General features: G+C 44.6%; 1 protein-coding gene across 19 annotated transcripts in view; it reads right to left on the reverse strand.

The window, feature by feature from the left end:
• LOC132455169 (NACHT, LRR and PYD domains-containing protein 12-like) overlaps positions 1 to 18442 on the reverse strand; it is a 126332-nt gene that overhangs the window by 4763 nt on the left and 103127 nt on the right. For 6 of the 19 annotated variants that reach the window (XM_060048928.1, XM_060048931.1, XM_060048934.1 and 3 more), the window contains exon 8: positions 102 to 1884. The exons of the other annotated variants lie outside the window; for them this stretch is intronic. In XM_060048928.1, the coding sequence (XP_059904911.1) occupies positions 102 to 1884 (1783 nt within the window). The remainder of the gene's footprint in view (positions 1 to 101; positions 1885 to 18442) is intronic. 19 annotated transcript variants of the gene reach the window in all.

The raw sequence follows: 18442 nt of genomic DNA on the forward strand, positions 1-18442 counted from the left end.
TATAAACCTACAGGGATTTTTGCATATTATTTTAACCTTATATTCCAGTTATATTTATATTGTGTAGTGTGTATTGTAATACATGTTATTAGTGAACCTACAGAGATGTTTTAGAGGCTTTGACCACTGGCAGCAGCCTCAGAAGACCCTCCTCTGAAGCAGAGTATTTCTTCAGGTCAAACACGTCCAGCTCCTCTTCTGATGTCAGTAGGATGAAGGCCAGAGCTGACAGTTGAGCAAGAGAGAGAGATTTTCCGGAGAGACTTCCTGATGTCAGGTACTGTTCGATCTCCTTCACTAGAGAACGGTCGTTCAGCTCATTCAGACAGTGGAACAGGTTGATGCTTCTGTCTGGAGAGAGATCTCCATCTATCTTCTCCTTGATGTAAGACACTGTTTTTGTATTGGTCAGTGAGCTAGTTCCTGTCTGTCCCAGCAGACCTCGTAGGACAATCTGATTGGTCTCCAGAGAGAGGCCCAGGAGGAAGCGGAGGAACAAGTCCAGGTGTCCGTTCTCACTCTGTAAGGCCTTGTCCACAGCACTCTGGTAGAGGAGGAGGAGTTTATCTTCCCCAGAGGTGGGTGGTTCTTCTGAGAGCAGATTGACACCATCGTTGATGAAGGACAGAAAGACATAAAGGGCAGCCAGAAACTCCTGGAGGCTCAGATGGACAAAGCAGAACACCTTGTCCTGGTACAGCCCACACTCCTCTTTAAAGATCTGGGTGAACACTCCTGAGTACACTGAGGCTTCTTTGATATCGATGTGACACTCTGCCAGATCTGCCTCGTAGAAGATCAGGTTGCCTTTCTCCAGCTGGTTAAAAGCCAGTTTTCCCAAAGAAACGATGATCTCTCTGCTCTCTGAACTCCAGTGTGGATCCGTTTCAGCTCTCCCATGGTACTTCCTGTCCCCCTGTATGGACTGAACCCTCAGGAAGTGGCTGTACATCTGAGTCACAGTCTTGGGCATCTCTTCTATCTGGGATTTTTTTAAGATGTCCTCCAGTACTGTAGCAGTGATCCAACAGAAGACTGGGATGTGACACATGATGTGGAGGCTTCGTGATTTCTTGACGTGGGAGATGATTGTGTTGGCCAGCTTCCCGTCTTTGAATCTCTTACTGAAGTACTGCTCCTTCTGTGGGTCGGTGAACCCCCTCACCTCTGTCACCATGTCAACACACTCAGCAGGGATCTGATTGGCTGCCGCAGGGCGTGTGGTTATCCAGATGCGAGCGGAGGGAAGCAGGTTGCCCCTGATGAGATTTGTCAGCAGCACGTCCACCGAGGATGGGTCTGTGACATCAGTCCAGGTCTGGTTGTTCTGGAAGTCCAGAGGAAGTCGACACTCATCCAGACCATCCAAGATGAAGAGAACTTTGAACCGTTCATATCTGCAGATTCCTGCTTCTTTGGTCTCAATAAAGAAGTGATGAAGAAGTCCCACCAAGCTAAACTCTTTCTCTTTCAGTAAATTCAGCTCTCTGAAAGTTAAGAGAAATGTGAAGTGTATGTCGTGGTTGGCTTTGTCTTCAGCCCAGTCCAGAGTGAACTTTTGTGTTATGATGGTTTTACCAATGCCGGCCACTCCAGTTGTCACTATTGTTCTGATTGGTTGATCTCGTCCAGGTAAGGGTTTAAAGATGTCTTCACATTTGATTGGTGTTTCTTCCTTGGCTGGTTTCCTGGAAGCTGTTTCAATCAGTCTGACCTCATGTTCTTTGTTGACATCTCCACTGCCTCTCTCTGTGACGAAGAGCTCTGTGAAGAAGTCATTCAGACCCGTTTGATTTCCTGCTTTAGGGATTCCCTCAGACACACACTTGAACTTCTTCTTCAAATGAGACTTGATTTTATGTCGGCACTCAACAGTAGCAGATCCTACATGGGAATGAACAGAAGACATCAGATAGTGGAAGGTGACATCACTTGAAGCATGTTAATATTTCCTCTAAAATGTGTCATAGTATTTACTGACTTCATTACTTGTGGTTCGAGAAGCTGGTCGTAACAAGGAATGGATACAAGTAGTAGATATTATATGCTGTTTGGTTCCATTCCTATCAGAACTCACTTCCGGTTGGGGGAGGGGGTGGGGGGTGGAGGGGGGATCCCTATTCACAGAGGCACTTCCGGTTTATGTTTTATGACGGGTCATAAACAAAAGTTTTAAAAAGGGGGCGACTGTTGTTGTAGGGCCCCCGCATTCATCAAGTTGTCTGCAGTGTTCTTTTCATTCAACATGGCCTGCTCATCAGAAGAAACCCCCCGATCAGATAGTGCTATTTGGTTGTATAGGGACCCTCGTACCCAGTCACCAATGGCTTCTCCCGCCATGGACGACTCTGTGTCGAGCAATGAGGACATTGAAAACCAGATGCCTGATGGTATGTCCAACTTTAGTACGCCTGTGTCTAACTATGTCAATAGTTGTGGAGATGCGGTACTGCTTAATGCTCCACTCAAAAGAACGAGGCCTGTTTTAGGCTTGAGAGACCGGGGTGTCGGGGATTCATTCACCCACGTTGGCGAATACGGCTTGGAGTATGTAATATCATGGATCGATGGTTGGGTTATTTTGAATGTTAAAGATTGTGCTACAGAGTGGCGGTTGAACGTTCACGAATGGAATTTTTTCTTGGAGAATTTATGCCCCATGCTAGACGGTGTCCGGGGTATATGGCATGCGGGAACCCATGTATTCCAATGGACCTTTCAGTATGAATCGAGGATTCATCGCATGGATGCAAACTATCATACGAAGAGACCACAGGATTTCATTTTTTTCAGACGCTGTGTTGATACAGACGAGCTACCACAGTGCTATGATATGCATTGCATCGGTAGCTCTCCTCTACGCACCAGTGTTTTAGAAGCTGCTGATTATTTTGATAATGTCTTTTTCATGCAGTGGGCTGATCTGTCTACACTACGTGGAATTTTTGCAGAGATTGATTCTCTGGCTAAGACGAATGAAGCACCATGGAGCACACCTGATGATGAATGCCGAATGTGCCTGTTTGAGTCGTCTGTGTTTGATGAGGGGGTACATGGTGTGTTTGAGTATGTTTAGGGTTATGCTAGCATTAGAAAATGTCAGCAATGTATAAGAAGGTGGGGGTACATGCTAGTAGTATTAAGTGTGTTTTATTTTCCTTTTTAAATGTGTTTTTGATAGGCTATACCTTATATTAATATGTGTGTGTGTTTTTATTTTCATATTCTAATGGTATATTTTTGATACGCTATGCAGCACAGGTCAATGGTGAACATGTGCAAAGTGGGGGTGTGGCTATGGAGACTGCTGATTTAAAGGCTGTACAACCCGGACCCCACTGGCTTCAAGAGTATGCCATCTACCTGACCGGATTGAATCTGACCTTCCTACACATCGGAGAGGACAGTGAGCTGGAGGTGGACACTTCTATAGGAGATGACGGATGGCCTGTATCAATACAGATCCGTTTAAACCCTGCATCGTTGGCTGTTCTGCGATTTACCACGGGGCTCTGTGTGGTCGCCATCATCAACCATCAGAAGCAAGCGGCCTGCTGGGGATGCCAATGTGATTGCCCAAGTCAACGACGCCATTCATGCCTGCAGGGAGCGACACATCATCACTACGAATCCCACTATCATGACATCTGTGTTATCCTGGACAGACGCCCCTTCCTGTTACTTTTAGAAACTGTTTTAAAGAAGACTACAGGGTTGACTGTGTCCCCAGGAAAAATCTATGGCGTGGTCGAATCTTTTCTGTGTGATTTAATATGCAATACCTATGATACCGAAAAACTGGATTTAATGACCACCGAAGGTGTGTCCGATGAACATCTGCTTCTGATATATGAGGCCATACAAATGTGGCGTCCTACATTGTCACTAGGCAAACCAAAACCTGCCGACGGGTGGCGTTTATAATGGGGATTTTGTTTTCTTATGCGTATGATGTGGATAGCAAGTATGTATCAGATAGACTAGCTGTTTTGATGCATGCTGCCATAGAAAATGATACGTATGTCCAACATAATGCTTATATCAAATGTACGTATAAGGGTTGGAATGATCTGGTCATGAAATTCTTGTGTGATAAACCTACTGATCAAATGTTAGCTGAAATATTTACCCATTTCCCCGATGGTGACTGTTTTAACGTCGGACATGTCATGTGCATATGTGCATTTGTATCGGATGTCTTGATGTTGAATAATGTCTCAAACGCCGAGGGTATTAGAACTGCTAGAATGATGGCTTGTAAAATGGTGCAGAAAAATAAGACTGTCTGTAAACTTTATTTGAGAATTGTTTTGAGCGGACAGACATTTTAAATAAAAGGATGGATAACTCTGAGCATTGTTTCAGTATTCGTTTTTTGTCACAGACATACGACATGGATAAACGGCTGCATAAGACTTATTATGATCCCTCCGGACCAGGGGGTTACGGCGGCATCAATAAACTAAGAACGGCCCTAGAGCATAGTGAGGGTGCAGCGCCTCCACTAAAATATATCAAGAAATGGCTGCTGAAGCAGGATCCCTACACCCTGCATGTACCTGCACCGATACATTTCCGCAGAAATAGAGTATTGGTTAGTGGGATAGATAGACAGTTCCAGGCTGATTTAGTGGATATGTCAGAGTATGCATCCGAAAATGATGGTGTGCATTTTCTGTTGACATGCATCGATGTATTCTCAAAACATGCATGGGTTCGTCCGTTACCAACCAAGAGGGCTATCGACGTCGCTAAAGCTTTTGATGATATTCTTGGCGAAGGGCGTACCCCCGATAAACTGCAGACTGACGCGGGCAAAGAATTTTATAACAAGATCTTTCAGCGTTTGATGGAGCGGTACAACGTCAAACATTTCTCTACATATAATGAGACCAAGGCCAGTATAGTGGAACGCTTCAACAGGACTCTGAAAACCCGCATGTGGAGATATTTAACAGCTGCCAACTCCAAACGATATGTGGATAATCTACAGGATATGGTCCATGCTTATAACCATTCATACCATAGATCGATAAAAATGACCCCGGTCAGCGTTGATAAAGATAATGAGAAAACAGTGTTTAACACACTATACAAAACCACTCACGAGCCGATGGTGGTGTTTAGATACGATGTTGGTGACACGGTTAGAATTTCAAAAGTCAGAGCTACATTTCGAAAGGGGTATGTGCAGACATTTACAGATGAATATTTTGTAATATCGCAGCGCCTAGCAAGGTGTCCTCCAGTCTATAAGCTGCAAGACTATGCAGGTGTCCCTGTCCATGGAACATTTTATGGGAAAGAGCTACAAAAAGTTATAGTGTCTAAAAACAAGGTGTATAAAATAGAAAAGATTATAGATAGAAAAAGGGAGGGGTCTAAGAATCTGATATATGTCAAATGGCTGGGGTGGCCGGAGGCATTCAATTCATGGATAGCTGAAAAGACACTAGTCGATGCATAAAGAGACATACAATCCGTTATAACCAGAGTGTACGATGGATAAGGAGGTGTCTGGGGGTTTCTATGTGACTCTGGCGAGTAATGCATCGGCAGGGATCTACCCACAAAATAAGATATGGAATTTTAGAACTAAATTAGCAAAAGCTATACACACCAAGCAGCCCTATGAAGTAGGCCTAATTGAAGCTCAGTACCCATGCAGCTGGCATAGTTTTCCTACCGAGGACGCTACGATGACCGTTCACGATAGTAAAACGGGTCATAGGACATCATGTCTATTAGTTGGTGGGCTTTATGAGAGTATCGGATCGTTGTTACTACAAATCAACAAGACTTGGGCCAAATATGATCCTGGCGGTAGAGTCATACTACATCATGAAGGTATTAGAAACCGCGTTTATGTAGTAGGAGACGACCACATATCTATCGTCTTTAGAGGAAAACTGGCTGCTATGCTGGGTTTCGATGCAGGGGTCAAGCATGCAGCTCATAAAACGTATGTAGCATACGCCCCCCATCCCACCGATATTCACGGCGGGTGTTACAACATGTTCATATATAGCGACATTGTCGACCATCAGCTGGTCGGAGATAGTTATGTCCCCCTGCTCAGGAGTATTAATATAACCGACACCCGCAGGAGACACTGCATTCACATGTTCGACAAGCCGCATTACGTACACGTAGCCCGAGACCCTCTTGGAGATATTGAAATCGATCTAAAGTCTGACCAGAATACAAATATAAAATTCACATATGGTAAAGTGATACTCAAGCTGCATTTTAGACCTGTAAAACAGTAGAATTCATAGCACCATCTATAGGGATGAGGGGGTATAGACCGCCTTACGACGAGAACAAATATGTTCAGTATTATTTAAACCAAGCAGGGAGTGGGCTACCTGGCTATGAGGGCAGCAGCACACAATATGGAGCCGGTATCGGAGGGATGTTCCGTAGCCTCTTTAGAATGGCTATACCGCTATTTAGGCGTGGGGTTAGCATAGCAAAGCCTCATCTGAAGACTGCTGCTAAACATATTATAGGCGACGTTATGACCAACATAGCCCATGCTGCATCTACGCCCAAACAGCAGGGGTCAGGCATGAGGGTATATGCCAGAAGAGCAACAAAGTATCCTCCTATAGGTTGTGGGCGTACCCGTGCACCGGCACGACGCCGTAAACAGAATAAAAGATTGGCATCTATCAAAAAGAGACCCAAACCTAAAAGGGTCAGGAAGGCGGCAACCCGTCGTTTTAGAGGGGCGGCTAACGATATATTCATCTAGTATAACAATGGCGCTGCTACATAACTTGTCAGACGAATGCATTAAGAGTGAGCTGGACCTCTTCTCCCTGCCTATGACGCAGACTTCGATAGAAAAAAGTACATATATTGAAATACCCCCACTATCGGCGCTAACAGATGGTGGACCCATAGAGTTCTTTGTATCGGCCAGCAGCGAAGACTATATTGATCTAAACAATACGTATTTACACCTGAGGATCAAGATTACTAATGCCGATGGAACAGACTTGGCTCTGGCAGCACCCGTGGGACTGATTAACTATCCAGGATGCACATTATTCTCCCAAGTAGATATTACACTGGGTGATAGGCTTATCACCCAGTCGTCAAACACCTATCCGTACAGAGGCATAATAGAATGTCTGCTAAACTATGGAAACGGAACATTAGACACCCAATTTGGCAGTGGTCTATTCCAGAAAGACACACCCGGACATATGGATGCGATTCTTCCCGGAGGCCTCAATCTAGGCTTAGCGGCAAGGAGCGTATATACGGCGCAAAGTCGTATAGTGGAGTTGATATCTCCTATACACGTCGATATGTTTTTTCAGGAGAAACTGTTGATTAACGGAGTTGATCTCCGCATGAGATTCATTAGAGCAAAAAATAATTTCTGTCTCATGTCCGATGGTGCTGCGGAATACCGTGTCTCTATAGCGTCTGCAAATGTTTTCATTAAAAAGGTATCGGTAGCACCAGGCGTCAAGCTGGCACATGCCCGTGCGTTAAACCAAGCCAACGTTAAATACCCTGTTGATAGGGTATGTCTAAAGAATGTATCCATCGCGGCGGGCAGCCGTATATGCACACAGGATAATCTATTTCTAGGACAAATACCCAAGATGGTTATTATAGGTTTTGTGAATAACGAAGCATTCACAGGGAGCTATGCCAGGAATCCTTTCAGCTTCCAGCATTTCGGCATGGAGTTCTTATCCCTATATTGCGACGGTCAAGCATACCCCTCTAAACCCTTTCAGCCTGACTTTAGAAATGGCCTCTATACACGAGAATATTTCCAGCTCATTCAGGCTACAGGTCGACAGCTCAAAGATAGAGAAATAGCCATTAATCATAAGGAATTTGGGGACGGGTATGCATTATTTTGTTTCAACCTTGAGGCAGATGAGGGCTGTGGACAACATGTATCGCTAGTCAGAACAGGGAATGTGAGGCTAGAGGCACGATTCAGAGCAGCATTGGCTACAACGGTCAATTTGATATGCTATGCAGTTTATGATTCTGTTATAGAAATATCAAATAGACGGCAGGTGCTGTTGGACTATTACTGAGAAAGGTGGTGCGATATGAATACTATAGAGCTAACAGCCGTGTGTCAGAAAATGGCACACCAGGCATATTTTCTTGGTGCGCTACCGTGTAATCACCTACCCCGGGAAATTCATCAGAGGCCTGCAATGGTGGTGGTCAACACCGAACCTTCACACATGGCCGGGGCACATTGGCTGGCTGTATATATTACGGCTGAGAGCCAGGGCTTCTTTTTCGACTCCTACGGCAACCCTCCCTCATACTCTGAGTTTCCTGAGACCATACAGCGTTTCCTCGATCAGCACTGTATAGACGTTGTTCATTCTACACAACAGGTCCAGGATCCGTCAAGTACCGCATGCGGGCAGCATTGTGTTTTTTTTCTTGTTTAATATGCAAAAAGGGGTATCCTATCAAAAGTTTTTGAAAATGTATGGAGATAATTTACCCCGTAATGATGAAAAGGTTTATGACTTTGTTAACCGTGTACAACCTAATGTCTGTAATGAACATGATATGATGTGTGTGCAGTCATGTGTATGCGGATGTAACATGTAGCATGTGTTGTTGCTGTTGTTATGGTTGTTTTCTGTATTGATAATAAAAATACAATAATTTGATTACAGTTTAGTCGTACCGTTTTCTTTTATTTTTTACGGATAACACATACATTTAGATACATAATTTAAAATGGTATCCACTCGGCCATATGCATTCCAGGGGAAGTAATAGATGACAATGGCTGCTTGCGCTTCCTCCTTTTAACAGACGAGACAGGCATAGATGCCGTCGCATTGTCGTCCGTAGTGACGGGGTTATGCTTATACATGTCTACAGTTTGTCTGAGCTGTTTATTAGGGATAGCCGATAGCGGTATATTATTACTGGCTAAAGATTTCAGAAATACATTCCATCCCTGTGGTCTGACAGATTCGACAACATTATAAGGGGCGGTAACATTCTTTAACAGATCAAACATATGGGACCCCTTAATAGTTTCGCCATGTAATATGATCTCCCCCTTGTCCGTCCATGAAACATTTTTAGATTTCTTTAAAGAGTCCAGGATATGTCTGGTATTGCTCTTGCTTCTGACGGGTATATGTTTCATTATATCCTTATAAATATGATCGCCGGTGCCATCATCGCCATCAACACCATGCGGTGCCGCCATAGACGTATGAACTGGGTCCCCCTCAGCAAGTGACAGAGTTAATTCTCCATGCTCGCGCTGCCCTTGCTTTACCATGGATAGATAGCGCTGCAGGACCGCTCCGTACCTAGCAGCTTTTTCATATAGGTCTGTATCGGGAGTGTTCAACACCATCGCAATTGCCTTATCCAGCTCATTTTCAGCAGTCTGTCTAACAGAATCCCTGGGTTGGGTATGCTTTAAGGCATCGAGTTGATGTTGAGGAACTAGATACATCTTGTGCGTATGATCCATTATAATCACCCTCCTCTTGAGAACAGGCTTGTAAACAACGGTATGGCCACAGACAGCAGGGGTAGGAGAAATCCACCGGTCTGATTGATTAGTCTTTTCTTTCTAGATATTAGTACATTTTTATTGGCGAGTATTCTGAGGTCCTTCTTTCGTCTACGCAATTTTGTATGCTGGCGTGGAGTCAGAGGTATTTTGCCTTGTAAAATGTTCAAGGCTATTTCACACAGCGAGTTGATAAAGTCGGCGTTGGCTGTCCTGAGGATAACTTTACGATGGGCCGGAGGGGCGCTATATAGTTGCTTAAGACGCTCACGATTTCTACTTATACGTGCGGACATGGTCTTTTGGGCTAATCACTTTGGCTCTCTGAGTGTATACAACATGCCGGTCTGACAATATAGCTGTTCTAAGTCTCATGTTGTCTGGGGTCATGGCTTTAAAGTCTACAAGCAGATAGCCGTAAGGCATGTCGGTAGCATCGTTAAAGGCTTCTAGAAAATATTTTGTCTTGCACGGAAACATCTGTTTGGCTATCAACATAATCTGATATTTGTCACGAGGGTTCTTAAACAAAACCATGTAATTGGTATTTAGACTAATCGTACGGCTGGTTTTACCCTGCATAAATAAATTCTGGACCAGATACATACAACTGAGATTACGATGGTGTACATATTTGGTAAAAACGTATTGAACCTCTATATTATTGCATGCATCGTTCATCAAGTCGTCAATAATGAGCAGATTTCTAGTATGGACTGGTAAGATTGCATCATCACATAGAGATTTGGGGATCCCTTCTACAAAGTGAATGTTCCTTATTTTAAGCAAATCATCATATATGGGCTGCCAGCATGAATAAACATATACTATATTTTCAATCTTTTCTGAGAATAACCGATCCATATTTTCAATGACTGTTTTGACAAAGTAGGTTTTGCCGCTGTTTGAAGGTCCCGATACTACCATGCTGAACGGGTGTTGAAGTCTAGGGTCGAACGTAGAGTGTACAACAGCCATCTCTGCGGTCTGTGTGCATCCCCTCTGATGGACGGGTGTATTGTGACCATAGAACATGAAACATTTGACGGTTAACATTCTTTATTAGCACGGTCATTCATCATTAATACATGATGCATAAAAAGTATATTCAGATACATGATGATACATATACATTTAACATGTGATTTGAATTTCTTTTAGCACAATATGAATACCCTCCAAAATATAAATGAATAAAAAACATGGATCATTTGAAAACAATATGTAAAAAGAAGAATAAAAACATGGATCATGTGAAAAAGTGAAAAACAATAAACAATATGGTTAATAGCCGTAAGGAAGCGTGGTGTAGTCGGGGAAGACCCTGCGCTTGTTGTAAACCACCCTAAGCCGTTTAACTACAGTAGCGTTTTTAAGCAGAAACCTAGTCTTATCCCGCTGTATGGTATCTACAGTGGTGGTGACGTCGAGGGATTGAGGCCGATGGTTGACAAAATCATCCAATAGACATTTCAGTGTCTGCTGGGTGACCACTTTAGAATTTGCTGCATTTAAAGTCACCCCTTTGCTTTTGACGACAGACTTGTGGTGACGGGTGTGGTAGGCATAGCTTTTAGGACCTGTTGAGACATATTCGCTAATGTAATCCTCCTGTTTGGTACCATACAGATCACCATCATTTATCTCATCGGTCAAGTCGCCCAGATAAGGGCCTAAAGGGGGTACCCAATCACCCTCCTTGGAAACAAAAATGATGCTGTCTGTGTCGCAATAGAGGACACGTTCCTGTAGTTTGTCTAGAAGATCGTAGAGCATGAGCCTGGCATGGGCGGTAGTCACAGCCCCCACAATCACGTTGACATCCCGCGCCCTGGCGAGACGTGCATCTACATGTTTCCATTGTACAAGGGCAACTTCATCAGAGATAAAGCAAAAGTGACTAATGTGATAGCTATCGCTAAACATGAGCTGAGTGAACCTTTCAGGCTCAGAAATGAGCTCACAAGTGGGTAGGTCTGGTCGTAGTGAAAAGCGACCCCACAGACTGTTTAGAATCAACTTGTTGCAATTACGCATGGCCTTGTTCGCACACATGTTGTCGTGATCCAACTGTATACCTTCCTTTTCCAGGTAGTTTTGCACATACGCCCGCTGTTTCGCTGCAGTATCCACTGTGCTGGGGTATCCTGAAGCCTCCTGTTTACGCTTGAGAAATGTTTTGACATACCCTTTAAACAGAGTCTTTGACAGTTTGGGGTAGTGCCACACCTCATGCATTTGGATTAGCACGTAGCCCATTTCAACTGCTTTTTGTAGCTCAAAAGTCACCCAGGTGCCTGTCAGAGCCCGTTCATCGTTGCAGTGATGACACGCGGCTGTCTGATTGAGCTCAGTGGCGCATGTACCACAGAGGGGGAACATCAGCTTCCCATGACACCTGTAGGGGAGCACGGGATGGTAGAGACCTCTGGGGGGCAACACGGTGCATTTGATGATGCCGAAATACCCATCCAAAGGACCAAAATTCCTGAAAATGATCTGGGGGTGCCCTACAGGATAAGGACAGCGAGCCTGTACTGTGGGGTAGAGAGAGGTAAAGTCATAGTAGCGTATTTTCTCACCGGGCTCGGCCTTGTGATACATTTTGATGGCATTGGTGCGACCCCCATAGAGAGAGTCTCGAGGATCAATCCTGGGTTGTATCTTCAGAGTAGCCAAGAATGCCTGCACTGCGGCATTGGTCTTTTTCAGACGGTGCCACTCACACTCCCACATGACCACGACTCTTAAACCATGATCTTTTTTGAGAGCCTTGACTTTGAGGTGAAACTGCACCCACAATTCGCCATAGGTCTTCTTGAGGACGGGGTTCTGATGTCCTGCATTGTAGCACTGTTCACACCCATGATAAAAGCATCCTGCAAATTCATAGGCTGTGTTTATAGACGGTGCATGTCCGTCTAGGAAGAATGGTCCATATTTAGCCTCTCCATGATTGAGAGCATGCCGAATCTCCATGTTATTGGAGCGGGATAGATATTCAAGCCACTGGATGGATGCACATGAGAACGACTTTTGTTTTTTCTGATAGACCCCCTCGTAGGTCAATGCCAGGACGTTTTTCTTCAAGAATGACTTTTTGAAGGTGGCCATGCACGCCGAAGCCAGAGTGGCATAGGACAAGGGGTCTATAGTGGCACACTCTATGAAATTTTCCCTGTAGATCCTACACGCCGTGTATAGGATCATCACATCATTGACGCAGTAGAGACGCAGCTGTTTCTGAAAGTCAAATTTTTTGTGTCGTACAGATCTGTACCAAATAGCGAAATCTGTCTTTTGATCGCTAGTCATGGAATCATACCCATAATATGAGATCTCAGGGTAGGCACCGACATAAGACTCGTTGGCCCGTGTGTTGAATTTATGCGGAAAATTACCTTTTGCCATATCATCAAAATCCAACGCCGCCGGTGCATTAGCCAATCGCATGGGCAAGAAGCTAAATGAGTCGACCCATCTCTGTTGGTAGGCGTCATCACGCATCAGAATGACTCTGCTACCCTTCATGACTATATTGGGTTTAATACCCTGCTTGGTCATGTAGTCCAGGACAAGATAGTTATCAAAGCCCGACGCATTGTGTGCTACAAATGTATACAACGAATACTCCCCTCTTCTGTAGCGTATCACAAACTCTCTTACACAATCTAGACCGGTAGCATACCATTCTATGCCTTCAGACGTTATAGCAGCCACACAGTTTGCTTCGTGACGACCATCATGCATGCGCGTTTCGAAATCATAGTATATGTATTTATCAGGCGGAGCGTCGTCATCATCAGAGTCATCCGGTGGACCCCCGCGACCACCCCTGCGTTTCTTTTTCTTTTTCTTTTTGTACGGCTGGATATAGCAATCATGTATTCCATCATCGGGCCTCGGCTCACCACAGTTATGACACTTTGCCACGCTGCATACGTGACCATTATCCTCCTCCTCCTCCTCCTCCTCCTCCACCCCCACCCCCTTCTTCTTCTTCTTCTTTTTCGATATGATATACTGTCTACAACAACGATCGCAGTATTTGAGCTTTTCACAAGGTATCATGTCATGTTTGGCAGAATGCTTCTTGTGTGTGTTGTAGCAGACCTGCGAGCGGCATATACGACTACAGTCCTTGCACTTTATCGTGCGACCTGATAGTCTATCGCACACTGTCAGACACACATTGCAATGGATCGGGCATTTGTGTAATAGAATTCCCTCATGGGCCTTGTAACAATATTCACACACATATCCCGTACCAAAGAATGCCGTTCTGTTCTCTATGCAGTGATAATGGTTATCATGGAGGTACAGCCATACTGTTTTTGGATGCTGGGCCGTATGTGTCTGGAACATCTCCAGCTTCCTGAATGCATCATTATGATGAAATATCAGGATTTTAACATCTAGATGTCTCTCAAATTTGGAAACATCCGAGAAACCCACAGAGTGATCTGGGCCAAACCCCAGATCACTGTGTAATTTGCGAGCCGCCTCCAAATTAGTCTCTATGGCCGCTGTGTCACCCCCGGTTACCCCCTCATGCAGAAAATGTGTCATGCATAGTGAGAAACACAAATTGTCGTGAGTATTACTCGGTGTGTAGAGACTTAGCTTCTTCTTGTGTATGATTTCATCATAGGGAATGTTTTTTAACTTCAAACGTGCCCCACCCCGTTTGTTGTGGACCCCTGTGACCACCAACTCTAGCACATCATCCGTCAGACCTGTGTCGTTGCTCTGTATGACTTGGCTAATATGCTCCATAAACAAATCCGCATTGTAATCGTCACCCGTTACGAGCACAGCCTGTACATCAGAGGCCAATGAAGGGCCTCTCAGCACCACGTTTAAGACACTACCCTCGGCTGCACTTTGCGAGCAGCTTGTTATGACACCCGACAGCCTCTCCCTAATCAAATCAGGGACCTCCTGTAAATTTGCAAGGGATATACTTCTCAGATCAATGGACTGTCTAACCTCAAAGCCGTTAAACCGGGGGAATAATCTAGTATGCAACTCGTCATTATCTCCCCCCGTTACAACAGGCACAGGCGTACCACCATCAGCAGCGCCACCGTCAACATCACCGTCACCACCGCCATCATCATCAACAGCGCTATCGTCAACGTCACCATCACCGCCACCCCCCACCCCGCCAACACCTCCACCCCCCATACCATCACCACCACCACCACCGCCACCACCCCCCACGCCCCCACCACCACCGCCCTGTATAATCGACTCTATAGGGACCCCTACCACCACCGGGGGGTCCTGAAAACCCCCGCCAACCCCTTCATCACGCTGCGACACCTGCAATACATCGATCTGCGCTGATGTGTATAGACTCTCTTGTGCACTATCCAACCACCCCCCGACGGCGTTAAGTACATCTCGGGTGTTTGCCCCCGCATACAACACACCCCTTGTGTCTAAATCTCCTGGCTCCATGTCATCTAGACCTGGCTCGTTCGAAACATTTATCTGTGCTGCCTGATATAGAGCATTAGCCATGCTATGGCCCCATGCCTCAGCTGCCATTAACACACGCCTAGTTCTATCTACGGCAACACATATTTCCCGTATGTCTAAACAACCTTCTGCATGCATGCCCCCGCCCCCCACATGTCCTACGGCCGACAAATGAGACGTATCGTCGGTTGCGTCATACCTCATTGCCAGCTCTTCAAGTTCTAAATCCATAATGCTACCCCCACTATCAGATCTACGCCGTCTCTTGGGATTACCGTCTATAGATTTGAATTTCCTTTTTCTAGGGCTAATGGCGTTATCCATAGTGTACAGCTATAGTTTTTATTTTATTTTATTTTTATGGCAATAGATAGAAAAAAGAAATATATATATATAAATAATAATAATAATAATAATAATAATAATAATAAAAAACGTTAATTAGTCAGGTATTAAAAGAAAAAAGTTTTATTACATGCAGTTTAAAACAAAAATACCCTCTCCACGAAATAAAAGAAAAAAATAAAACATTTAAAAAACAAAACAAAAAAAAACAAAACAAATCAAATAGCATTCATCGTAAGCGTTGCTAGTGTGTCATTTATCACAGACATCTCGGTACTCATTGCCCGATAGGCATTGACGTTAGCCTCGCTAGCAGATTGAATTAGCCAGAATTTTCTAGCGGTTTTAGCAGCTCTTAACCTCTCTTGCGCATTAATTCTCTCTATCCCCTGTTTGTTGACACGCACAGTTGCCTCGGCCTCCAAATGCTTACGCTGAAGAGCAACAATAGCGCGACCATTACGCGTCTCAGTGTTTGGGGATTCAGCAGTCATACGATCACTCGCAATCTCGGCCCTGATGGTATTGAAGGACTGCTTAGTCTGCTTTTCGAGAGTCTGATATCTAATGTCAACACTTTTAGCAGCCGCCACACTCAGTTTACTCTGACGAGCAATGGTTAAGGAGTTTACATCCACCGATGCAGTTAACAATGCTAATTTATCAGCAAATTCTTTACGCCATTTAGCACATCGCACCCCTGCATGGTGTTCATCAACCGCAATTACGGGGGCAGCTGGTAGCAGCGGCACCGATACCTCTTGAGTGCTGAGACTCACGATGCACTGAGGGTCGCCGCTAGGGTCTTGAAGGGCGTGTAGGGATCCAGATGGAGGATCTGCAGGCTGCTGGTGTTGCACAGTCTCTGCACTGGTAGCCCCTAAGGATGTAGCAGGAGAGTCGATCCACTGTGCTGGAGTGAAGTCTCTATGTTCCAGAAACGATGAAGTCCAGGACAAGATGTCGTCAAGACCCTCCAAATCATAGGCGGTCACCACTGGTGATGGCGCACACTGGGGATCTTCAAGGACTGTTTGTAATAGAAAAAAGAAAAAAATCGGTATCAGTCCCATCATAAATCATTACACTCTATAGAATATATATATATATATATACTTTTTTCATTTAATTTCCTACCGTGTTGTATAGCCCCATTCGGTTGCACTGTGACGATCTCTGCAGGGGATGCAGGCACATGGACCTCCACGGCACCGATCACCTGGCGTTTGGCATCGGACCATACAGCTCCATGTTGCGCGATTTGTGGGTTTATGACGGCCTGTATAACATGGTTAAAATTCTCCGGAGCTATAGCACTATGTGCGGCGTCCTTGCGCGTCTTTTTATAAGGAATTTGCGGCTGCTCTATGGTCAGCGATGAGCCGGCTATAGCCGCATCTATCCCCGCCGGCCTTTTCTTGGATAGTCGGCTCAGTCCGGGGGATCGCTGATTCACGGTGGCCGCGATAGGTACTAAACACGGATCAAAAAACAAAATACAAAAGTAATCATGGGTTAGGTTTGGTTGTTTTAGATGTTAAATAAATAGATAATTTATTTTGGTAATACGTCTATAGATATACTATTAGCGGGGGCGTATTAACAACTTACCAGAACTACCGCTTGTCAACACATTTGTCTGGTCGGCTAGAATCGTTTGTTGAATGTCGAGCCATATATCATTCGAACCTGTTACACATGGAGAAAACACACATTTAATCGTTGTTCTACATGAATATACCATAACAACTAATAATAATAATGATAGAGCGATTGTATGGAACTAAATATTATACGCTACTATAAAAACAATAAAAAACAAACATACTTCCATGTGGCCCCAGCTGATGTTTTGCGCTCTCACCGACGGAGCCCGCAAATCGCTGCGGGGCCGCAGATCGCTGTGGAGTAATCACTGATTCAGTCAGATATAAACAGCTGATTCACATAGACAGTCATAATATAATCATAATACACTCATGTGAATACTTACAGTCAGTCGGCATAGTGACGCAGGACGGCTCGATGTTTTTTTTTTCTTCCCGCTGCAACGATGCGTTTACTAACGTTTGGGGTCAGAGGTTGTACTCTGCTGATTCATTACCTCCGCATATTTATGCCTGATAAACGCCCATCTGCAAACATTCGCACCTGGGCCCACAACGTCATAGACTCCTGGCCAATAGGCACTGATCCCACCCCATTCGCACCTACCCCCTCGCCGTCATAGACTCCTGTCCAATAGGCACTGGACCCCCGTCCATGTAGCTACCTATACTACCTATGACCTCATATTGATAAAATAAAGTTAATCCAAATACACTATATTAGATGAGAAATACTAAACTATCTTAATAGTATCATGACATCACCTAATATATTGTCAATGTGACCCACCGTCCGTATCTTCACTATGATAGTTCTACCATCGGCGGAGCCCATTACTTTTTTAGCCCTACTATAAATATATCTAAAATATTTATATATACATATATATCTATATCCCTATACAGATGATTACGGCCCTGTTATTGGCATCCCCATCACTATATATAAATGTATCTGCCAAATCAAATCAATCTGACTATAGTGACTAGGGTACATCAAACAGCACTTGTTTTCCAGTACCACCGACAGTGTCCCATCTCACACACTTTATGACCGTGTCTACATCCCCCCCCCTTCCTCCATCAAGGGCCTCACCACACAGTCCGTATATACGACTGCCTGTCCTTCCAACGCCCCTGTGCCCACACAACAATCACCCCTACAGAACACACACTATTGCATTGCATCCCCCTAGTACCCACACACCCACACACACACACACACACACACACACACACATACACAAAGAATTGTATCATATAATGCTGCTGCTGCTGCTGTCCATATAATGCTAATAGAATCAAATCACTCTGCATACAGTATCGGGAGAGACTTGAAACAGCACTTGTTTTCCTGAAACATCTGTTGACACATTCACACACACACGCACACACACACACACACACACACACACACGCACACACACACCCGCACACGCACACACACACACACACACACACACAC

Source organism: Gadus macrocephalus, chromosome 4, assembly GCF_031168955.1.
Source record: "Gadus macrocephalus chromosome 4, ASM3116895v1".
In the NCBI taxonomy this organism is placed as follows: Eukaryota; Metazoa; Chordata; class Actinopteri; order Gadiformes; family Gadidae; genus Gadus; species Gadus macrocephalus.